The 26420-nt window shown below is 32.7% G+C and overlaps 1 protein-coding gene across 1 annotated transcript; it reads left to right on the top strand.

Annotated features, from left to right (window-relative positions):
• The first annotated feature begins 9897 nt into the window (after positions 1-9897).
• Positions 9898-17473, top strand: LOC145125655 (GDSL esterase/lipase At5g45950-like). The gene is made up of 5 exons (XM_079061079.1): positions 9898-10242; positions 10467-10597; positions 12895-13128; positions 14962-15208; positions 17020-17473. The coding sequence occupies exons 1-5, from the start codon at positions 9948-9950 to the stop codon at positions 17202-17204; spliced, it is 1092 nt and encodes a 363-aa protein (XP_078917205.1). The 5' UTR covers positions 9898-9947; the 3' UTR covers positions 17205-17473.
• The last annotated feature ends 8947 nt before the right edge of the window (positions 17474-26420 follow it).

Below are 26420 nucleotides of genomic sequence, written 5' to 3'. Positions count from 1 at the left end.
ATTGAACAAATCAAATCAGTCCTGGCTTGGCCAAGCACTCACATGTATCATCTTTAAATCATCGAGGGGCCCACAGATATCGCTTTTATCCCGAAGGTAAATGGAATGGATAAACTTCGACTCATATTGCTTGTTCTACTACTTGTTGAATCATACACAAAGGCACGTTTTATAACATCGAGTTACCGAATGCGTTTTCGTGCAATCAATGTACAACTAACTCATAGTAACAACTCATATCTCTAGGTTTGAAGAATATAAGATATTATCGTCTCATGATCACTCGTGATAAAACCCATGAAGTGATTCAAATGAGCGCGGGTTGAATCCAATACTCAGAACTTATGAGCACTCATGAGTGTTGTAGCACCACTTTGTCCACCAACTTGGACCTCTACAAACCAACCCATGACAGTCTTGATTCATATCTACTTCCAACATATGACCGACTGTGGATGGTTTGAATAACTTAATCATTCAGGAAGAGCGACTTAGTTATTCTGGAAGTCAAAACATGCAAAGTGAAACACAAGAATAAATGAATCAAATATGGTATCAAACCCTATGAATATAAATAAACACTTTTATTTATCACCATACTGATTACTCATTATTCATTATTTCGGTTTTATCAACTTTATACTTGAATTTAAAACAATAGTTGTCCCATGCTCCAAGCATGTACACTATGTTTTCTAAACACTAGTCATGTCATACACCAAGTATGCATACTATGTTTGTCTATGATCTTTACTTTGTAAAATAGATCAATCGAACATCACTCCAATGATCCTCTTTTCACAGTCCCAAATCCTTACTGCAAATGCAAGAATTCCAAATTCATGCCATTTACTGAAATCTGTTAGATTCTAAACTTATATGCATTGATCCTCTTAATGATTATGCACGAAGTCAGAAAGACTTGACAACAATCATTACAGAGCATTCCAAAGGAGATCAGCTCCTTGGAAACATCCTTCTTTCATTAAGTTTCATAACCTTACACAGATTGAATAATTTCTAACTTTGAAACATTTCCATATTCCATTTTGACTATCACTTCTGAACAAGAGTTGCCTCCTTACAGATTATGTTAATATGGTCCTTCCAGAATTAACATTATACTTCCAACTGTCCTTGAGCAACCAATATTTGGTAAACCTTAGATTGTCCTCGACAATTGCTTAATCATTTTAGTCATATCCAATTCTAGACCTTTTCCCTTCATAATGCCCCAGGCATTTGGAAAATTTTAGAAATGATGAATATAGCACATGTAATCGATCCTATATCCGAAGCATATGGGACACGATTCATGATGTCTCACATAAAGACTAAACCAGTCTTTTGCTATAATATTTCCATTTCAATTTGCCAAGTTCTCAAAATTCAGATTATGAAAAGGGATGCCGTAATCATAATCGAATTTTAGAACGCAAATAATGGACCCATATATAGAATTTCCTTATGTTGAGCCATTCCAACATGAAATTCATATATATATCCTTGAATAAATACGATTAAAATCTCAATCTAAGCTTTTAGAATTGAAATGAAGTATAATTTCCTCTCCCTTAATTATAGCAAAACAACTTTTTCAACCCCTGCAACCTCACGAATTGAAACTTTTGTTTTCTATAATTAACATTGCTAACTTGCAACCTTTGTCATAATTATCATGCTCCCATTAACATGATGATTATTAGCATAACACTTATGCTCCCACTAGCTTTGACATGTACTCAGAAATCAGCTGACTTTCTTACCAAAGTTCAGATTTCTGATACTAGATTGTTTTGATAAAACTTTATCAAAATCATACACCTCTCTTAGATAGCTCACATGTGTGTCTAAACAATTTTAGAACTATGAAAAGGGATGCCGTAATCATAGTCTCAATTGTTTAGACCTTTGCCACTTCTCACAAGTCCATGTTAGTGTGCCAGTAAACCACACACGCTCCACTAACGACTTTGAGAATGCAAATATCACAATTGCTATCTAGCTAAAATCTACTTAGTGAAAGTGTTTCCTCACCATCATTTTCATGAATCGGAGAGAAACCTTATGACACTTAGATTTAATAGTGTATGTGTTCTTATCCATGTGAATTTGTCAAAACCATAATCACAAGACAAGGTTAGTGACAAATCCAAACTCATATTGATTAAACTTGTGCAATCTTAAATTCTTGCCATTTGGCAGCTCAGGTGCCTGCCATTGCTTCCAAGTAGTTGTGCAACCAATTGAGAACTCTCAGAACTCCTATGCAAAGCCAACTTGAATAGGCACAAAAATTTCAACACGATAGGTTATAAACCTCAAGTCGTGTGCTAGTGAAGGACTTTAGGTTTTATTCTTGATTAAGTCTTGAAACTTTCAAGAGCTTTAAGACTCCCACTGTCCTCTTGACATATAAGACTCCCTTGTCAAATATTCAAGAGATAGTGCGGATTCTTTATCAAGACTAACACTTTACACAATTGGCCTAAGTTGGTCTCTGTTTTATCCAAAACATCACAACTTACCAATTTCAAATGTACAAGAATAGATAACCTTTTACTCTTACATTTGACTAGTGTTAACAAACCCTCTTTAAGATATGTCACTCAAGCTACAATCTTGGAGTATGACTCTAAGAATTGTTTTGGAACGAAGTATGACTCATCTTTTTGATTTAACCACTTCAACAATTCATGACTCCTCTTCTTAGTCATAAGAGATGACTTTAGAGGACCAATTGTGATATGGTATCTTAATCATTAAGATGATCATAAACATGATACTAAAGTACTCTCCCATCTTTTCAGATTTGAGAAACTTTTATCTTTCTGCCATACTTTGATTCTTCTTATTCGTTCTGTCTCACATTGAAACTTCTCTAATGCTACAGACTTATACTTAAACTTATAAGTATAACCATATTTACTGAACTTAAGTAAATCATGACGAATAGTCTTCTTGATCTTTTGTGGTGGACTTGACCAGTGCACAAGAATGTGTACTCGATCCCTTAGTCCTTTCCTTATTCACATAAGGAATTAGTCTTAATTTTCCAAGCTGAAAGTTCTCATTCATCATACTATACAACTTGCATGATTCCAAGTTTCAGTCCAATTGAACCTTGGGTGATGAGAATCTTTCCTTATTTGGTAATATTAGACACTACCACAACCGAAAGAATCAAATCCATTTTTCCAATATTGCTATCAATGGAATCTTATAAGCAACAACTTTTCACAAATGCCATTGTAAGGATACTTAAAATAAATAAAATCAAAACCTTTTTCTTTTATTTTAAAACTTTGCGGAAAAACTTATCCTTACAATCCATATGAAAACCTTGTTGTTATCTATTCCTAAGCAATATAAATATCATAACTCTTAAGTAATAGCCCAAAATTCTGATCACCGAACCATGCGATTGAAATCCATCTTCGCGATCAGAATCAGCATGTACTTAATAGAGTTAGACAATGAACTTTACCTGAAGTAGAGCCAGACTTATTGACTTTAACATCCTTAGGTAAATTTGGCAGCTTCGTAACCAATGCCCCTTCCTTTGGCAATAGTTACCTATGGACCCATGATAATGAGACTATCTCAGACTTCGCCTCTCTCTTTACCATTGGGTCAACCGAGTTGACTATGGCCGATCCCTTTTCATTGGGAAGAGAGAGCTTTACTGGATATCCAATGTCATCATTGTCAATGTCCATAGCGTTTTAGGAAGTTGATCTTAGCAAATAGATAAGATCATTAAGGGTCTTGTCTTAGTCTGTTTCATAGGATTCCCAAAAGAACTCACTATGTGACTTAGAAAGTAGTTGAGCCACCAACTTTCTCAAGACTTTGACACCCAACTCTCCCGGCTTGTCAATATGTGACTACATCTCCAAGATGTGATCACACCTAGACCTTGCCTTGCCAATAGGGCTTGAGTGACCTTAAACTTTTTAGGAACTTGTGGGTTAGGGAGAATAATTGGAGGAGGTGAAAGAAGTATGATATCCATGGGACATCATCTTCATTTAGGAAAGCTTGTTTCAAGAGATTTGGGAAGATCATAAATGTCTAGACCAGACATCTTTTTGGGAGATATTCAAGATAGTTGATTTAAAGTCCTTAATATGACACCCAATATGAAATATTAAGGCTAGGACCCAACAAACTATTTTATAACTTAGAAGAGGGATGCCGTAATCCAAGCTATAAAATATTTGAAGGTAGGTGAATGACGATTCACCAATTTCCACCATGAAAAACGAAATAATTTATTAGGTTTTAATTGGATTTGAAAGTCCTATATCTTTGAGATTCATTGAACTGTTCAAAGGCATGTTTCAATCTCGAGTGTGCCCTTCAGGTTTTGTGACTGGGATGCCGAGGATCACAAAACAAGGTGTGAATAACCATGCAAATATACTTGGTACCCTTAATATTTACCCCTTAATCAGTGTGCCGGTTAACCACACACGCTCCACCGATACTATGATAAATATTAAGTTACCCTTTGCCTACCTTGTTAAGTCCAAGTTAGTGTGCCGGTTAACCACACACGCTCCACTAACGACTTAAGCAAAGTGCAAAGTGTAATTTCATGGGTTAGCACCAAATTCACATTTTCCTAAGTAACTAAGATTGGGTATTAATAAGAGTTTAGTTACTTAGTATTTATCATTAATACTTTTAATGAGAGGAGAATTATAGTCCTTGTCCTACCCGTTCGGCTAACGACCCTCCACCAGTCAAGGAAGCGGTGGGTGTGAGTGGACACCCATTAAACTGCCATTTTATAGGCAGTAACCTTATACCCCCCTTATAGACCGGCTTCGTGAATGAGGCCGACTAACGGTAAGACTGACTTTACTCTTATACATATATATATAAATATTATTAACTTATAATATTATAAAGTATAAGGGTTGAATTTTAACTTTTAAAATTCTTAGGGCTAACTTGGAATTAAAGTATTCATAAGTGAAAACTTTTCAAATTCCAAAACTTGAGGGTAAGTTTTGAAACTATTCAAAACTAATTAATTCCATAACTTATGAGTTTAAAGTAGTTTTAATTAAAAAAAAAAACTCTTCAAGTTCCATAACTTGAGGACAAGTTATGGAAGACTTTAAACTAATTAATAAAAAAAAAATAACTTTTTTTTATTGTAACTTATGGAACTAATTAAGGTTACACTTTTTTTTTAATTTAATGAAGAGACTCTTGAACCTCCATAACTTGAGGACAAGTTATGGAGTCATAAAACCATTTAATTAGAACTAGACTCTTCATTTTGTAATCTTTGCCAACTTTTATGAGTTTTATGATTCTTAAATGTGACTTTTCATATAACTTGAGGACAAGTTACAAAAACACACTTTGGAATCAACTCTTAGATTAAAATGGATTGAAAACAACTATTTCACACAACTTTTCTATTAATCTAAGAACCTCATAAGAACAAGATAATTCAAATCATCAATCTTCAAGAAATTAGCATGAACATACAAACTAATACAAATCTTGAAATTATGACAATTATCTTAGAAATTGGATTAGCATGAACATTACCACATCAAAAACAAGTTTATAAGTCCAAAAACATCTTAGGGTAATGTTCCTAGTCCAATTCCAGCCAAAACAATCGAATATATGCATCCAACTCGATTTTTCAGCTACTTTTGCAAGTATAACAAGAAAACAAGCCTAGGCTCTGATACCACTGTTGGGTTATGAGCATTCTAACACTCCTAAGTGTACATGCAACCCTAAATACCTTGGATCTATGTTTTCTCTATTATAAATACAATTATGAACATCCAAGGTATTATCCTAATCTAGCATACAAAATAATAAATATAACAAGATAGAATACATACCTCTTTGATGTAGAATGTCTTAATTAAGCTTGAGTGCCTAGTGCCCCAAGTGTGACACCTCAAATGGTTCATACAACACCAAATACACTTGGAATAACTTGAGAGAAACTTGAACACTCCTTGAAATCGTCTAGCCCCCACACTCACACATTAGTGCACGATTTCTTGAGCCATGAGATTCTTTTATATGGTGGCTATTAGGGTTACACCATGTAACTCATAACTTTACCTATTCCTTATGCTCCATGGATTTTAACCTCCATGGAGTATCCATGGGTCACCCCATTGACTTAGTCCAACATAAGGAATCTTGGATCACAAGCCCACATATATAAGAATGAATGATTTACACAATCAACCCATATATTTAATTAGTCTCCTTTTGATCACTTAATTAATTCCAAATTAATTCTTGATCAATACTAATTAAATAACCTTATTAATATATTAGAACTTATAATATATTAACCAACCTTAAGTGTTATTTATCTCATTATAGTCTATCCAAATGCATGATGCCATGCAACCCAAATGGACCATGCCGGGTCGGGTCAAGTCTTACCAATTATAGTTATGGACTTAGACATTAATCCAACAAATAGTTCTTATCTTTTCCCAATTTTACTCTTATTTAAATTCCTCCTGTATTTATAGTCTCTTTTGGTTTAATGAAATCTTAAGTTCTTTTTTGCCATTATCGATTTCTTCAACATAAACTATGAACTGTTTTAATTAATATTAGAAGCTTTGGTTTATATTTTATAGCTTTTATTATTGTTGAGATTTGGTTCCATATTAGTAAAAGAAAGTAGAAGAAAAACTTAATTCATGGATGTTACTCAACTACAATCTAATATAATTTTCTATCTCTTGTTAGATTATTATAAATAACTTTATTTCTTAAAGATTAGTTTTTTCAAAATGGCTACGGCAACTAACATAAACAAACCGTATGTATATGTTTTACTTTAAACGAAAATTAGAGTGGCAACTAACATAAACAAACCGTATGTATATGTTTTACTTTAAATCTTTTCATTTAAGAATGTATATTTTTATTCTTTTAAGAATTTATAGTATTATTCTTTTAGTATGGGCGGAATTTAGAATGCTTACGACAAATATATAGTTTGATTCTTTTAATGTTTTTGTTTTTTGTACTTACGACTTAAAAGAATTCGATTTCATGAAAGTTATTCTCACAAAATACTTCTTATTCAACTTGCACGTCATGGACAAGGTTTGGAAATGAACATGGGAATGATATTTACTTACGAAAAATCAATAGACAAAACCTCAAACTTTCAAGTTTACTGACATTTTTTAGTTTAGGGCTGACATTTTCATAAAAGGTCATTACATATATATATATATATATATATATATATATATATATATATATATATATATATATATATATATATATATATATATATATTAAATCCAAAGAAGCTTAGGAATAGTATTCTTTTAGCCTTTAGGACTTTGCCACATAAGTTTGCTGAACTTGACAGTTTTAGTCCCTAAAGTCAAAATTTTTACATTTTTTGCCTTTTGATTAAGTTTTTGTGCCTTAAGGTTTTTGCCACAAATCTTTAATGACTTTGACACTTTTAGTCCTTATATTCAAATGTATTACATTTTGGTGTTTTTGCCACAATTCTTTAATGAATTTCACACTTTTTGTCCTTGTAGTCAAAAGTTTTACATTTTAACATAAAAAACACAAAAAAATCTCCTTTAAAATTTTGCCAACATATTTTCCCAACGTTAACAACTTTAATATTATTGCCACAACATTTTGGATTTTCTCCACCAGTGTCCCTTTTTTTCGTTATACACTTTTGACATCTAATTTTAGGAGTTGTCGACTTTCTTCCCTATTTATGGTGATTTACAATTTCAGCACATATCTTTTAAAGTTCGCCGATTTTTTCCATATTACCCCAAAAGCGGCATAGCCGCGGGTTCTTTACTAGTTATAACAAAATCTCATTAAGACAAAATTTTATTCTCACTCATTCTCATTTGTAATAATTTTAAATTATTTTGAAGATTTTTTTTAAATGGTATACTAATTTGTAATACTTTTTAGGTTATTCTTAATATAATATGTAATGAAATAAGAATATTATTCTTTTCATACAAATTTTTACTTTTTGATAATATATGTTGTAATATATTTTAAAAATATTAAATCGCAAAAAATATATTATATTGAATGTAGTCATATTCTTTGATTATAAAACTAGTTCCGATTAAAAATTACATTTAATTGAATCAATATTTCTATTGACTTTTTAAGAAAACTAATTATCCCTTAAAAAAATTTTTTATTTAAAAATTATCTTAATCGACTAAAATACATTACAATGATATTTGTGTTATTATATGGTACGTGTTATTGTATTTTAATCACATAGACATTAAACTTATAATTTTTTATTTTTTTGATCCAATCTATATATATATATATATATATATATATATATATATATATATATATATATATATATATATATATATATATATATATATATATTTACACACACACTAGCCGTCAACCCACACAAAGTGGCGGCGTCAAATAATTTCATTCGGCAATTGGTTTTATTCGAAAACATGTTATATTTGAAGGAACACAAAACATATAGATTAGTATCAGTCGATTTTGCGGCGGCGAATAATTTCCTTTCTCAAATAGTTTATTTTTGGCGATTATATCCTTTTCAACGATTCGTTTCTATACATAAACATGTCACCTTCCAACGAACATGAAATGTATTAGAATTTGATTGCATCCCACAAAGGTCGGACACATTGCATCCCACTAAGGTCGGACACATTGCATCCCACTCGACGATTAGTTTCATTCAACAATTAGTTCTATTAGGAAACATGTTATATTTCAAGGAAAACAAATATATATTGTTATCGGTCGGTTTCGACAACTAGTTCTTTTTGGGACGAAAAATATCGGACGGAGAATACTTTGACTTTCGGTAATTAATCTGTCTGTTTCGATGTATTTTTCATTTTTAAATGTCTTAACGTTCATGAGCTAAAGTCTCAAAAGGAAAACACATGTGTATTATATTATGTTTTGAAACTCTACATCATGAACGTTAAGACATTTAAAAAGGAAAATTTATCGGAACAGACAGATTAATTGCCAGAAGTCAAAGTATTCTCCGCTCGATGGTGTTCGTCCCAAAAAAACTAATTGTCGAAACTGACCGATAACAATATGTATCTGTTTTCCTTGAAATATAACATGTTTCCTACTAGAACTAATTATTGAATGAAACTAATCGTCGAGTGGGATGCAATGTGTCCGACCTTTGTAGGATACATGGAAGGTGACATGTTTCCATATAGAAACTAATGGTTCAAAAGAATATAATCGCCAAAAAGAAACTATTGGATAAAGGAATCTATTCTTGCCGCAAAACCGAACGATACCAATCTATATGTTTTGTGTTCCCTCAAATATAACATGTTTTCGAATAAAACTAATTGTCGACTGAAATTATATATATATATATATATATATATATATATATATATATATATATATATATGTGTGTGTGTGTGTGTGTGTGTGTGTGTGTGTGTGTGTGTGTGTGTGTGTGTGAGAGAGAGAGAGAGAGAGAGAGAGAGAGAGAGAGAGAGAGAGAGAGAGAGAGAGAGAGAGAGAGAGAGAGAGAGAGAGAGAGAGAGGATATTATTATTGTAAAATATATGTGTGTACAATGGTGATACAAATTTCAATACAAACCCAACATGTCCTTAAAATGCACTATGCGTTGAAATTTTCTTCCTTAAAATGGGCCATGCATAGAATTTAATTTTTTATTTTTGAAAGGTTAACAAACATTATTACCAAAGGGCTTTGTACGTAGTTAACCAGGATAACCAGCCTTGCAATTTAATGCTCAGACCTACTAAAATTAAATAGCATGTCTATAAAAGTCATGGCGCAGGCATCTCTATATGAAATATATCTCAGTCACATTATTCCTTCTATCAAAAGAAGTTAATATAACAATTTCTTCACATTGATTGAAAATGAAACATATAACATGGGTGATACTTAACCTAGTAATAGTGATGTTCTTGTTCCAGGCCATGGTCACATGCAATGCACGTGACCTGGAGGGTGCCCAGGAGCTTAGGATCATTGCAACCAAATATAATGTCACTTCCATTATCGTGATTGGTGATTCGAGTGTCGATCCTGGTAACAACAACCATCTTACAAACACATGGCATAAAGGCAACTTCCTGCCTTATGGGGCAGATTTCGGTCATTCCAAACCAACTGGAAGGTTCACCAATGGCAGACTTTCCACTGATTTCATCGGTAACTTTTAGTATAATTTTCATGCATGAGTACTTTTAGCGCAAGTTAAATCACCAATATTTCACCATGCATTAATTAATGCTTGTGGAATGTGCCTTTGTTTATGTATTGTTATAGGTTTTGTACAATAGCCTTTGCTGAATATCATGCATAATTGATTTGTTTCTTTTTTTTTTTTTTTTTTTTTTTTTTTTTTTTTTTTGTGTGTGTGTGTGTACACGCAGCTGCGGCTTTAGGATACAGAAAAGTTATTAAAGCGTATTTGGATCGAAATCTGATGGAAGAAGACCTGTTGCATGGTGTTAGTTTTGCATCTGGTGGTTCCGGTTATGATGATTTCACTGCAAATGTCACTGTAAGTGACATGCTTCGACTGTTTGACATATAAACCTCGACGTGACGTTCCATTTATTTATGAATATATTTTTGTTATAGTTTTTATTTTTAGAAGCTAAATTGGTAAAAGAAAAAAACTTTTAACCTTATAAAATTGAGAAATTTTCATAAACATCATACTACGAGTTATAATTTGGCTTACAACTTAAATTGGTAAAGAAGAACAATCTTAGTTAAACAAAGCGGGTCAAATAGGCCAAACTATGCCGAAAATGTGTTTTATTCAAAATATAAAACTTTTTATACTGTTTTTATTATTTAACATTTTACGTGATAATATAGCTTTTAAATTATATATAAATCAATGTTCTTAAAGATTGGAGTCGTGATGGTAGGATCATAAGATTTATGATTCTACAAACAAAAAATGATCCCGCTCTTAATAATTTTTGTTTTGGAGCAAGATCAAACCTAATATTGTAGTATTGCACTTAGGATCACAAGATTGTACACCATCCGATCTCATCCAACTTTATTTGATTTTGTATATAATGTCTAAACTTTAAAGTCTTTTCAAGCCTTGATATATACAGAGATGAAACTGATGAATTCAAAAAATTTGCCATGAGAATTTTGAGACTGAAATGTTCTTTATTTGGTTATGAAAAGAATAGGAGCACTTTTGAGATGATAATTTTCAAGATAGTGATATAACACTTAAATTTGAATCGTAACTTATTATATTGCTAATTTGTGAATCTAACCTTTAAGCTAAATCATAATTTTTAAAAATTTCCACAAGTTGTGAACCAATTATAGAAAGAAATTTACTTTTCATGTCATAAACTTATAACTATTCATTTAATTTGGTAAGATATTTCGATCCTAGTCAAATCTTAGAATCACGATCTTATAAAATAACGAAAAGATTTTAAAAGATTTCAATTTTGACTTGGGAGTATAAGGTAAAAAGATGTAGCTTTTGACCAAGTTTGGCTCTCACCCCCGACCCCTGTGTAATCCAATGTTTTCCTAGTTGATGGCCAGCCTCTGTGAAAAAAATCTTTTTATCAAAAGAAAAATGGACCAAAGTGATTAAAGATTATGGCCCATGTGACTCGACATACCTCAATTTCAGTTATTTAAACCACATAATATACCAAAACCATAGATCTTTAATAAATGGCATTTTTGGGTTTATTATAAATCCAAAACTGGGATGTATTATTATTATTATTTTTAATTTCACTTGGCAAATTGAAGTAACATATAATATTCTCCTTATGTTAAAAAGTGAAAAGGAAAAGAAATTTAGTTTGATGGTTGAAAATATTTTACTAAAGTATCGACATTATAACAAGTTAGATTATTTTCCGCTCCAAAAAACAAATGAGATTAATATTGTGAAATAAATATTACAATTGTGGTGAACGTATAAAAAGACTATTCTATTTGTTTAATTAATTATTTTTTATATTGTTAAAAAAAAAACATCAGCTAATGGTCTAGATGGTTGTGGATATATAATAAACAGTTAAACACTCCCCTATAAGGCCCATCGGTATACATCTCACGAATGTATCCGTGTCTTAGTGTCATGACCGGGGTGGTTCGTGACGTTGAGGATGGAGAGCAACACCCACTCAAAGGTTATCTCACACACACACACACACACACACTCTCTCTCTCTCTCTCTCTCTCTCTCTCTCTCTCTCTCTCCACTGGGAGCACACCGGCCACACACAATGGTGGTGCTCTTGGTTGATCTGGAAGCTCTCCACGCTCTTTGACATGGAGAGTATATCTTTCGGCCTAAGTGATCCAAGTTCCAATCTCACCCGAGGCAAGGGTTCTCATAAGTCCTTAAATATCTATAAGTCTTTAAATATCTATACGATTACCAACAATTTTGGTCATGATTTTATTTGATCTCAAGATCATTGTACCGATCTTTGTAATATATAGGCTTGAGACGTCACAATTTTTGTGTCAAGAGGTGTGTTCGGCAAAATTAGATGGTAGCAGGTAGCTTGTAGCTTGTAGCGTTTTGTTAAACGCTACATGAAGTAGCATTTGAATTTGAAGCGTTTTGTTTAAAGTAAACGCTAGAAGCTTGTAGTACCGAATGTGACTTTTTGTTCAAAACGGAGCGTTTTGTCAAACGCTAAAAGCTAGAAGCTCTCAAACGCTCTGTGTCGAACACGCCAATGACAGTTGATCTTTACACAATTTTCATGCGACATCACAAATAAATTGCTGCAATTTCATATAACAAATGGATTGTTGTTAACATGATTATCTTTTTTCTTAACATAGAATGTTATATCTCTTCGAAAGCAATTGGATTACTTTAAGGAGTATAAACTTCGTTTACGAATGCTTGTTGGAGAAGAAGGTTCTCATAGAATTGTTTCGAATGCTGTGTTCATCCTGAGCATGGGTACAAATGACTTTTTACAAAATTACTACATTGATCCTACTCGATCCAAGACGTTTACGATTGCTCAATACCAACATTTCTTGATCAATTGCATGGAAAACTACATAAAGGTAAAACATCAATCTTTGTTTATATTTTAAGCACTGCTAAAAAAGATTTTAGCAAGGGAAATTTATGTGTTTGATAAAGAACACATTCTTTTTATTTGCTAAAAGCAACACATTACACATACATGTTTTATTTCATTTGTAAGAACTTTTTTTTACTCATTCCTTTACACAATAACAATAAGATATTACTAGATAATATTATATTTTACTTTGATGTATGTGTCAAAACTAAAAAAATAACAACTATAAGACTTGCAACACAAATCAATCACTTACAATCATAGAAAGTATTGAAACCACCATTGATTTATATTTTATTTCGTTTATACTTTGTTTTTTTTTCTATAATTTAGTAATTTTTGCAAAAATTTCTATTAAGCTCTTAATACAGCTCTTAATATACATCAATACGAAGTAGTCTCACACATAAATGATGACGAGTGACCATGTCAATCCAGAAACCACGTAGTTATGAAATCGAACAATTTCACCAATAATTGAGTTACAGATAAAATTATATAGTTAAAATTATATGACTAAAATATCCAAATATTGAGTGATAAAACCATACCTTCTACTAAACATAAAAAATAAATCATATTGGAAACTCATGAAACGTCAATATCTTTACTTAAATCGTTTCTCATTGCTTCTAACTCAACTTTTTTTTTTCATAATTCTCTTCAATCTCTCTTTACATATCAAGTAATTACTTTGAATCAATTTCAAGATAGGAGTTGGGGAGGCGGATGATGGGATCACGAGGAGGAAATAGTGGTCGACGGGGTTGTGTAGTTTGGGAGAAGATGAAAAAACTGAAAAATGAAGTTTTGATGTAGATGGTTAAATTATTTCTACATTACAAAATTACTTAACAAAATTTCTAGTTTATTTAAAGAATTCAAAAATTTTCCATATAAATAAACGAGTCATTTTTTAGTTGAAATTCGCAACCCTAACCTTACCCATTTAATTTTCGTTCGTATCATGTCAAACCGTTTAATTAAACGAGTTAAAATATCCAAAAAAAACTCGTTTATTTTGCCTTAGGTTATCGTGTTGTGTAAACTTTTATCAACTCTAGATTTGAATGATTCGATAAGCCTCTAAAATATGGTGTATCACCATCATCCGCCTTTTTTGGAACCACAAATCTAGTTTACTTCTAAACTAACTCCTAAACCCACCTATGTCTCAGACATGACTTGGACCATCGACCTCAATGAGGAAGAGCAACACTAGATACCGCTGGGCTAAGAGCCATTTGATATCATCCATCTTCTTTATCTAATAAATGGTAATTAACGTCTTAATGATATCCATCATACTCTTTCCTAGTCACAACCAAAAAAAGATTTGTTCAAGCACTTAAATCTTCTTGACCGACTTTAAGATAATTGATTTTTACCATGTTCGTCGTCCATGCTTCTCTCTTACACATAATTTTAAGTAGATAAATTAAATATACTTCTATATTTTCTTCTAGTTATCTACCTACCCATATAAAATGACGACAAGTGTCATATCTTGATAAAATTAATGATATTATAAGACAATTGTCATCGTAAAAAATAAGTAGCAAAAAAATAGAAAGATATTTAGTTTCTCTTTTGAATAACATTTACATGACTTTTCTAACGCATAAATATATGCTTGATTCGATCCTCATGTACATAGTCCGTACTAAGAATTTGAAATATAATCTTTTATATTTCATGGTGTGAGAATGCGGCTTGGAAAAAACTACGCTTTAGAAAAATGCTGAAACTCGACAAATAATGCATAAAACACTAGTCGTATTATCTTTTCGTTTTTTATGCATGGAAACTATAGGAAATGCAGTCACTAGGAGTAAGGCGATTGGCCTTAGTTGGGATGGAGCCATTCGGACGCATGCCTATGATAAAGACATTAAAGAACAGTGACAAATGTGATGAAGAAATGAATCGGGTGGCTTTCACTTTCAACTCTTTGTTGATGGAAAAGTTATCAACGCTCAAAACAACATTACTGATGCAAACCGCCTTTGTTAACATTTATGGTGTCATTCAGAACATTATACAGAACCCATCAAAATATGGTTAGTACTTATCTCTTCTTCTGCAAAGATCCTTTCATTTATATTTTTCTAAAACATTGAAAAACTTATCATTTGTGATAGAAGTGTAGGATAAAGACATTAATAATAAGTAAAATTCTTGAATTATATATATATATATATATATATATATATATATATATATATATATATATATATATATATATATATATATATATATATATATATATATATATATATATATATATATATATAGGGAAGGTTATTTGGAAAACAAAAAAACCCTAAAAATAATAAAAATACATAAAAAAATACTTAAAGATCCCAAAACTTTTTTTTGAAAATTTTTTTGAAAAAATCCCAGCTTTTTATACAAAATCGGTGAAAAAAATTTTGAAATTTTTTTTGTTTTTTTTACAAAAAAAAAATAATAAAAAAATAAATAAATAAAATTGATTTTTTATTTTTTTTTCAGCGAATTTTAACAAAAACCTGCGATTTTTTATAAAAAAAATTCAAAAATATTTTTTGTGATCTCTAAGTATTTTTTTATGCATTTTTATGATTTTTAGGGTTTTTTTTAGGGTTTTTTGTTTTCCATAGAACCTAAACATATATATATATATATATATATATATATATATATATATATATATATCAATTAAACTAACAATTTAACCAAATTAATTCATGTTTAGATGGAAAACATAGACTCTCTATAACCAAAGTACGTACTTACACCTTGGTATAATTTTAAAATTTTATTAAATGAGAGAAATTAGTAACCTCATAGTGACTCTTGTAACCAACTATTTGGTGCCCTAATAGGTAAGGCATAGAAGGCCCAAAGTTGGAGTCCTCAAGGTTTTAATTAGGAATTGAAAATGAGTGGGTACGTACGTGAGTATTTCGATAATTTAGAATATAACCTTAAGACTATCCCATTATTCCCATCTTATGCTCACAATGCGGAGAACAACAGCCCACGGCTGATATGCATAGTGACTTTCTTTGAGTATGATGGTTTGAATATCCAATGATAAACCTCTTAGAGGTCCACAACTTCGGCCTTAATTTATTATCAAGTATCAACATATAAATCTCTGGATATTCTTTTTAATAATCCTTTTTAAAACTTTGTGGTTAATATGAAAATATTGTAAATGTGGCTACCATTTGAGTTAATATTATCTAAGAGTAAATTACACGAATGGTCCCTATGATTTGGGTAATTTGCACGTTTGGTCCTTAACTTATTTTTTTAACTCGGAAGGTCCCTATAGTTTGTTTTTGTTGCGCGTTTGGTCCCTGTCTTACCTAAAAAGACTATTTTGGCCCTGATTTTTAATTTATTTAAATAAACACACCCTCACCCTACTTCCACCTCACATTACCTTACCTTACCTACCCCACCTTATTTAAATAAATTAAAAAATCAAAGACAAAATAGTCTTTTTAGGTAAAACGAGGACCAAACGTGCAAATTTCCCCAAACCATAGGGACCACTCGTGTAATTTACTCTATATCTAAATTAAGTAAGATAACAAGATAAAAGGGGAATGAAATGAAAAGATTAGTTAAAGAATTGCCGACCTTCTCAAACACAAGCGATTGGTAGTTATGAAGCGGTCCATGCCACCTAAACATAGATTAGCTCCGGCTATAAAACATGGACCGGTTTATAAATTTATGGGCCTGTATATAATGGATGCTCTTAAAAGAAAGTTTGACATGCCGTTTCCCCATATACGTCTTTGAATTTTTTTTAGTTTGAAATATAAAATAATGATTTATAATTGAATAATGTATTTCAATAAAATGAAAATGACAGGATTTTCAGAAGTTAAAAAGGGATGTTGTGGATCTGGATTAACAGAATTTGGAACTAGCTTAAAGGGGTTGGGTACATGTATCGATCACTCAACATACATTTATTGGGATGCCGTTCATTTTACAGAGAAAATGTATTATGTTATCGCGGATGAGGTTGTGAAATCTATGAGTTCAAGCTTTTAGCTCAACGTTTGTTCATATTTCGCTGGTGAATCTCCAATGGTGCATCAATAGACATGTTACAAAAAGTTCATTGTGTATGCAAGGTTAATTTCCATGGTCTTAAATAGGTTGCTTTCAATTCAACTTCACTAAGAGTCGTCAAAGTTTCTTTATTTTCTCATTTGTGTGTTCATTGTTGAAAATGTTCTTTAGTATCTTAACATGGACAAGCTATGTATTGTATGGTGCCTAGCTTTGTTTATGAATAAATATATATACTTTAGGTTTGATTTCATGTTATTTTGCACTTTTGATAAATGAGATTTGACATGAGTCTCTTTCGTATGTTATTAATTTTTTAAGAGTTATCTCTAGAAAGAATTATATAAAAGAGTTTGTTGAGAAATACTTTGATTTGATTGATGAGAAAATATACCTTGAGTATTATTTTATAAATGTAAAAAATGATAGACTGAAGTAGGGGTGTTGATCGGGTAATTTTCGGGTTTCGGGTAATTCGGGTTTTTCATGTTAAAAAGATACTCATTACCCGACCCAAATTAAATTTGGGTAATTCGGGTAGTGGGTCGGGTTTGGGTAATTCGGGTATTACCCAAAATATATATATATAATTTTTTATTGAATGGCACCTGAAAATAAATTTAATGAAATAAATATGGCATGTTCTATTAGTCTTGTTTATATAAACAAACGAGGCATAAGCGAAGTTACTCAAACTTTGAACATTGAGATTTTTAGTCAATAATACTTGAGATATCAAGTAATCTTTTAACAACTTAATCTAATCTAATAAGATGTTAAAAAACAAATACTTAAAGATCTTAGTTTAAAAGTTTAAAATGTTTAAGATAATTGTAGCCATAAGTTTTGCCATGTTCTGAAGTTTCGTCAAAGATAATGAGTTTTTTAGTTACAATAAAAACTCGTACAAGCTCTACGAAAAAAAAAAAAAAATTTTTTAAATTATTCGGGTAATTCGGGTATACCCGAAACCCAACAAACGTACCTTATACCCAACCTGAAAAAAAATCGGGTTACCCAATTACCAGAAAAAATTTACCCGATACCCAAAAAAATCGGACGGGTAATTCGGGTATCGGGTATTTTCGACAGGGCTAGACTAAAGAGCTAAAGCGACTACCTACGAAAACTAGGATGAATACTAATGCATATGTGAAGGGTCAACTATTACATGTCATCAGGGTCCACCGTAGACATGTGTAGAGTGTGCCACCACACAAGGCCCATGTCGTTTATAGGCCCCACATATATAGAGTTGTCATGTGCAAGATTAATGGGCCGGTGACACATAATGTTGTTGTAGTATGCTTGTAAATTGCTTAAAATTCCCGAATAATGATGTTGATTCGCGTTTAGAGTACTTGCAAAAGAGTTCGAGGTGGTAGAACCATCAGGATTACTTTATAACGTATTTTGATATTGTTACGATTTTCATTTCACCTATTTTTCATTTTTAATGGATTGTGGGAGGAGTAATAAAGCCTAATTTCACCTATTTTTCATTTTTAATGGATTGTGGGAGGAGTAATAAAGCGTGACATTTGATGATATCGTGGATTCAATGCTATGGTATCTGTTTTCTTCACATGGCTCATGTAGTAACGACATTATTTTATTCTAGAAAGGGGAATGGTTTGGTGTTGGCGATGACATCAACTATATCGAGATAAGGGAGGTAGCTGGCAAAGAATTTGTGTGTAAGTTTAACTTTAGTTATTAGTGAGTTTACATTAGATAGAGCATCAATTAAGTTTTTTTGAGCATAAAAAGTTATGTCATGGAGTTATTGGTTGGATGTTTCTGATTTTGAGGCTGCAACATTCTTAACATCTTGTTTTCTAGAAAACATTAATCTAACTTATTCCCTAAGTCATTAGTGGTACAATTATCACTACAGATAATTTAAAATAAATTGGGTTCATAGGTTGAGTAGAGCCAAAACTTGACATGGACATCAATGGATTTCCAATCTTCATCATCGTTCTTTGAAAGTTTGCATGTCCCATAATATGACCAAATAGTTTTGCACGTTTACACTAATAAAAAAATGTGTCGCCGTAGCTTGCACTCTGAACCATCAATTGTTAGTTTGAAATCGAATTGGGAATAAACATTCATTAATACGTGGCTTGCATATTGAACCACCAATTGTTAGTTTGAAGCGATGATGGATGTGGACTTGGGTATGATGGAAACATGAAAATAAATTTAATAAAAAAATATAAGCAATACATTGAACAATCAATTTTTGGTTTGATGCGGGAAAATAGACGTAGAACGCACATTGAACCATCAATTGTTATAAAAATATGTTGTCATAGCTTGCACTTTGAACCATAAATTGTTAGATTGAAATTAAAATATAATAGACATTCATTAATACATAGCTTGCACATTGAACCATTAAGTGTTAGTGTGAAGTGATGAAGGATGTCGACTTGGGTATGATGAAAGTTGTAACGCCCCAAAAATACTGATAATTTTTTTAAAGTTTTAAACAAGAAAAAAAAATATAATCAGTGCGGAAAAGCCATCAGGGGATACTGTGCAGTCAAGCCGAGCCCTTCCCTTTGGAACTGGAAGTACCTGAAAAATGTTAAACCACAAACCATAAGCACGAAACTTAGTGAGTTCCCCAAAATACCACATACCATACAAATAGGTCCAGCCCAACATGTAAATGGGCCCAGCCCAACGTACATACAAATGGGCCCATCCCACTCATACAAATGGGCCCAACCCAACATACATAAATAAATAGGCCTAGCCCAATCATGCAAATGGCCCCATCCCAACATACATGTAAATGGGCCCAACCCAACATATAATAAATGGGCCCGACCCAACATACAGTAAATAGGTACAACCCAACATAAACATGCAAGATTCACAAAGACAGCTAGCATCTGGTGGGATGTCAAGTCCACCAAGCAAATTACACCATTTGTTAGCAAATAAAACGTAATATAATGGTAAAAAGGGGTATTGATCCTCAGGGAAATGGTTGTATTCAATCATCAGTGCAATCCAATAGAACTAGTGTAAATAAACTAACTATCTACATTTAAACTAAAAGGGGGGGGGTGTTGTGATTTCTTGAAAACTAAAAGACTTGAATAACTAATAAGCTTGCAATTAAGCAAGATGGTGAGATGCTCAAATATTGGAGAGAATTGGTTAACCAAGGCAATTCAACACAATGAACATTTGTGTGTTTATCATTAGGATTCAATATGAAGCTTATCATTCATCCCAAATTGGTTATAGCAATCATGAAGCATGATATGCCAAGATTCCTCATAGGTAGTATGGAGATTGGGGAAGCCCACAACACACCTTCTTAATCAAAATCAAGGATTCAATTGAAGCAATTGAACCCAAGAAGTTGATTAGCCTTAAGAATGAAGGAATCCCCAATTCCTAGAGGATGTCAATGCTTACACACCCATAAAAGAGTCATGATTCATAAGCTAAAGATGATTTCTACCATCATAAAGCCCTTGTTCTAAGTAAATTCAATGATTCAATGCTAAACCAAAGAAATAAACCAACAATTGCTCATTCAAGTACCAAGCTTATGATCAAAGTATTAAACAAGCATAAGAAATATCAACTAGAATCATAAACATAAGATAAATGACAATTAAGCATGAATCCTTAAAAAACCCACAAATATCCAAGGGTTTTAGCCAAAGTTAACCAAAATAGAGAAATTAGCTACTCATGGCAACAAAATAACAATCACAAAAGTATAATTGCATCAAGAAACTACCAATTACTTAGAAAGATGAGAAGAATGAGTATCAAGCTCCAAAATCGCCTCTAATGGTCTCCAATGGTAGAAAATCGAAGTATATGCTGAAAGATCCAACACCCAAGGTAAATGGTGAACAAAATGACCAAAATGCCCAAAAGTGTGCAGTTGCGTGGGTACCCGCGTAAGTGTTGCGCGATTGAGAATCCACCCTCGCAAGTGTTGTTGGAATACTATTGGTCCGTTCTTCTCCACTACACCACTCCACTACACCACTCCACTACCCAAGATTCTCTTGGTCCCCTCCATGCCTCACATGATTCAAATTTGGCCAATCACCTTCAAGCTTTAAATATGGATAGTCCATGCCCAAAATAAGAATCCATGACACATCTTTAAAAGTTCACTTCATCCAAATCTTCAACTTTTTAAGCCCAAATTTTCTTTGATGGATCCGTAAAACCCAATAATGCATCGAAAAGCTCACTAAGCCCAACTGCAGTCAAACCGCAACCGCAACGAGCTCCAAAACCCTGCAAAATATCTCATGCAAAATAGAAAGTACCCGACACGATCCATGATAAAGAAAATAAAGAATATACAATGCTATACTAATAAAAAGAGCTAAAAATACTAAAATAAACTAATAAAAATAAGGAAATAAAATAAGCTATCAAATCACCCCAAGCTTAAACCTAACTTGTCCTCAAGTTAGAACACGACTAAAATGAGCTCGGGATGAGCTAAACTAAAAAGGAAAAAGAAAGATACCATAGAACTTGGTCAACATGGTCAAAATCAGTCTTTCATGGACCCTACACATCTTCAAAATGTTCCCCGATTTAGGGCCATAAACCACATTCTCGGACCACTTGAAGGGATAATAGATCACGTCTAGATGTAGTCTCGGTGTGCAAGACAAAGGAAACGGAGGATGCGCCCAGTGGGGGCACTTTAAATCACCAATGCAGACCATAATGCATGACGGAAAGGCGCCTCTTCACACACGATGATTCCTACAATTGTCAGTCTAAAGTGTATAATAACGAAATAGGGTTTTGCAGCACGGCCTCCAGGAAAACATCCAGTTTCAGAGGCGTCTCCCTTGTACTGTCCTTTACAATCTACCGTCTCATCGTCATAGCCTTTTCTCACCAAAATCAAAAATAAAATAAAATAAAATAAAATAAATCTACTTAACCTAAATCTAAACCTAACAGCTTAAATCCTTCAATATTGAACTTTTGTTATTTGGTCTTCAGTCTCTTTGCTGCTCGATCTTCTGTTTTTTTTTTGAGGAAAGTCTTGAACTTGGATTCTTGTTCTTCTTTTTGTGTTGCTTTTTTTCTTCATTGTTTTTGTTGATTTTCTTGAATCTTCTTTTATCGTCTCTTATTGCCTTCACTTTTCCAATTTCTTCATTTTTTGTGTTTTCTTCTTGGAAGGTTTAAGGAATTTCACCATGTAACATAGGACTCCAATAGTGAAAATGGAGTAATAGATAGAGGCTAACATGAACACCTAATGATCATTGACAATGTGTCAAGATCTACTAAAAAAGGTGGGGAATGACTCAAAAATGGGTGTTACCGAAAAAACTGATGGGTTTTAGTATACTACAACATCCTATGGTGCACATACAACCCTAAATGCGTTGGATCTATGTTTTCTCTAATTATACATGCAATATTGTTTCCAAAGAATTAAGCCTACAACTAGCATGCAAATGACATAATCAACATGGAATTGAGTTATAGAATTACCTCCTTGTTGTAGTTTGTAGAACTTCTTGAGTTTGGCCTTTAAGAACTTAGCACCAATAGTGTGAATGCCTCAAATAGAATCACAACACACCTAGAACAAAGGATACTTTTGAGAGAGTATTTCTTGCACCAAAATCGGCTCATGGAACTCCAAGGATCACTAGTGTATCTAGTAGCCAACTTTAGATGCTAAGGGGCTTCTTATATAGTGTGGCAAAATTAGGGTTACACCATGTAAACCCTAATGTGCATGACCTTCCATATTCCTTAGGCTCCATGGGTTTAAAACCCCATGGATCATCCATGGGTTGTAACATTGGTTTAGCCCAACCTAAAGAATCATGGGTCATTGGCCCACACCATAAGAATGAATGATTTACCAATCAACCCCTTATATTTAATTGAGTAAACTACACGAATGGTCCCTATGGTTTGGGGTAATTTGTGCGCTTGGTCCCTAACTTATTTTTTTAACTCGGAAGGTCCACACTGTTTGTTTTTGTTATACGTTTGGTCCCTACTGTTTGTTTTTGTTACGCGCTTGGTTTCTGTCTTACCTAAAAAGACTATTATTTAAATAGGGAAAAATAGTGGGTTATGTAAGGTAAGGTGAGGGTGGGGTTAGAGGTGTGTTTATTTAAATAAATTAAAAAATCAATGGCAAAAATAGTCTTTTTAAGTAATACAGGGACCAAGCACGTAACAAAAGCAAACAGTAGAGACCTTCCGAGTTAAAAAAATAAGTTAGGGACCAAACGCGCAAATTACCCTAAACCATAGCGACCATTCGTGTAATTTACTCTATTTAATTAGTCTCTTTTGATTACACAATTAATTCCAAATTAATTCTTGATCAATACTAATTAAATCATATGATTTCATATTAATATATTAGAACTTATAATATATTAACAAATCATAAACGACCTCTTCTCAAAAGTCCATCCTATCAAATTGTTGTGGTGATATTCAACCCAAATGGACCATGCTACTCTCGGGTCAAGTACATACCAATTATAGTTATGGTCTTAGACACCTAATCCAACAGTCTCCCACTTGGATAAGTCTAATAACTATTATTGCAAGTACGACTCCACAACCCGACTAGCAATCGTAGCTCTTAAAAGCCGCTGTCGAACTCTGACCTAGTCAATGACGTGTCCATTAGATAAGGGATCAAATATTTCTCCATTCTAGATATCGTATGGACATGAGACATGGATTATAATCATTTTCTCTGTCCATCTGTTGTTTCCCGATTTCCGATTTATGACGACCGACTAATTGAACAAATCAAATCAGTCCAGGCTTGGCCAAGCACTTAGGGTTGTCATCACTAAATCCTTGAGGGGCCCACATATATCGCTTTTATCCACATGGGGTAAAAGGAACGAATAAACTTCGACCCAAATGCTTGCTTGTACTTACTCATCAAATTACACACAACAATATGTTTTATAACACCAAGTTACTGGTGCGTTTACATATGTCAATGTGCAACCGACTCGCAACTACAACTCACATGTCTCCGTTTCAAGAATATAAGATATTATCGTCTCACAATCACTCGTGATAAAATCCATGAAGTGATTCAGATGAGCGTGGGCTGAATTCGATACTCGAATCTTATTCCAGGAGTACTCATGAACACTGCAGCCACCTTGTCCTAGACAAACTACAGACCCATTCATGACAGTCTTGCCTCAATACCTACTTCCAAAGTATGATCGACTGTGGATGTTTTGAATTACTTAGTTATTCGGGAAGTCAAAACATGCAAAGTGAAACACAAGAATAATACTAATCCTATATGGCCCCAAAACTTTTGAGTACCATATTGATTACTCATTATTCATTGTATAATGTTTCGATTTATCAACTTAATACTTGAATTAAAACAATAGTTGTCTCATGCTCCAAGCATGCACACTATGTTTACCTATGATCCTTACTTTGTGAAATAGATCAATTGAAACATTTCAATGATGCTCATTTCACAATTCCAAATCTTTATTGCAAGTGTAAGAATTTCAAATTCTTTTCACTGCTAGGAAGTGTTAGATTCTAAACTATCATGCAATGATTATTTTGTAGTGTCTAGGTACCAAAAGTCACATAGACTTGACCAACGATATTACAAAATATTCCTTTGGAGATTGTTACAAGACAATTCCATGGAAATGAAGTCTCAAATTCAAAGTACATTCCTTTGAACATCCTTCTTGCATAAAAGTTTCTAACTTTCTCATGTATTCTTAACATCCAACTCCCAATATGGAAACATTCCATATTTTCCATACGACAACTCATTATTAATAGATTCTTGTCTATTCATAATAATGTCAATATGGTCCATCCTTTACTATACTTCCAACTGTCCTTAAGCGACCAATCCTTGGCGAACCTTAGATTGTCCTTAACAGTGTTTAACCCCTTTAGTCATATCCGGTTCTATTCCTTTTTCCCTCTTAATGCCCTAGGCACTTGGAAAAATAAAACACGAGAATATTATAGCATATGCAATCGATCCTATACCCGAAGCATATGGGATGCGATTCATAATGTCTAACATAAAGACACGATACTTGATCAGTCTTTTGCTATAATATTTCTATTTGCCATGTTCTCATAATTCGAATTATGAAGAGGGATGCCGTAATCATAATTGAATTTTGAGAACGCAATTAACATTTTCCATATATAGAATTTCCTTATGTTGAACCATTCCAACATAACATTCATATATATTTTACTAAATTTGATTAAAAAACTCAATCTAAGCTTTTAGATTTGAAATGAAGTATAAATTCCTCTCTCTTAATTATAGCAAAAACAACTTTTCAAACCCTGCAACTTTGCGAATTGAAACCTTTGTTTTCTATAATTAACATTGCTAACTTGCAGCACTTACCATAATAATTATGCTCCCACTAGCATAATAATTATTATTTTACTAGCATAACATTTATGCTCCCACTAGATTTGACATGTATTTAGAAATCAGATGGACTTCTAGAAATCAATACTTATTGACTTTCTTACCAAAGTTCAGATTCTTGATATGAGATGCTTCGATAAGACTTTATATAGGCTTCTCAAAATCATACACCTTTCCTTAGATAGCTCTCATGCGTGTCTTAACAATTTTAGAACTTACAACAATAAGTCTTAAATGTTTAGACCCTTTGCCATTTCTCACAATTCAAATTATGAAGAAGGATGTCGTAATCATAATTGAATTGGAGAATGCAAATATCACAATTCTATTTCCTTAAAATCTACTTAGTGAAAGCGTTTCCTCACAATCATTTTCATGAATTGGAGAGAAACCTTATGACACTTAGATTTCATGGTGTATGTGTTCCTATCCATGTGAATTTGTCAAAACCATAATCACAAGACAAGGTTAGTGACAAATCCAAACTCATATGGACTGAACTTGTTCAATCTTAATTTCTTGCCACCTGGTAGCATAAGGGCCTACCATTGCTTCCAAGTTGTTATGCAAACAATTGAGAACTCATAGAACTCACATGCATAGTCAACTTTAACCGGAATGGGCACAGAAACAAGAATATGTCAACACGATGGGTTACAAACCTCAAGTCGTGTGCTAGTGTTTAACAATAGGTTTTATTCTTGATTAGTTCTTAAAACCTGTCAAGATCCTTAAGACTC

Source organism: Lactuca virosa, chromosome 7 (assembly GCF_052849685.1).
Source record: "Lactuca virosa cultivar CGN04683 chromosome 7, Lactuca_virosa_CGN04683_v6, whole genome shotgun sequence".
Lineage (NCBI taxonomy): Eukaryota > Viridiplantae > Streptophyta > Magnoliopsida > Asterales > Asteraceae > Lactuca > Lactuca virosa.
This window is presented reverse-complemented; position numbering and strand designations above follow the sequence as displayed.

Coding starts and splice junctions, on each gene's coding strand:
- LOC145125655 (XM_079061079.1), top strand. CDS start 9,948: ATGAAACATATAACATGGGTGATACTTAACCTAGTAATAGTGATGTTC. Junction 10,598..12,894: donor ATTTCACTGCAAATGTCACT/GTAAGTGACATG, acceptor TTCTTAACATAG/AATGTTATATCTCTTCGAAA. Junction 13,129..14,961: donor GCATGGAAAACTACATAAAG/GTAAAACATCAA, acceptor TGGAAACTATAG/GAAATGCAGTCACTAGGAGT.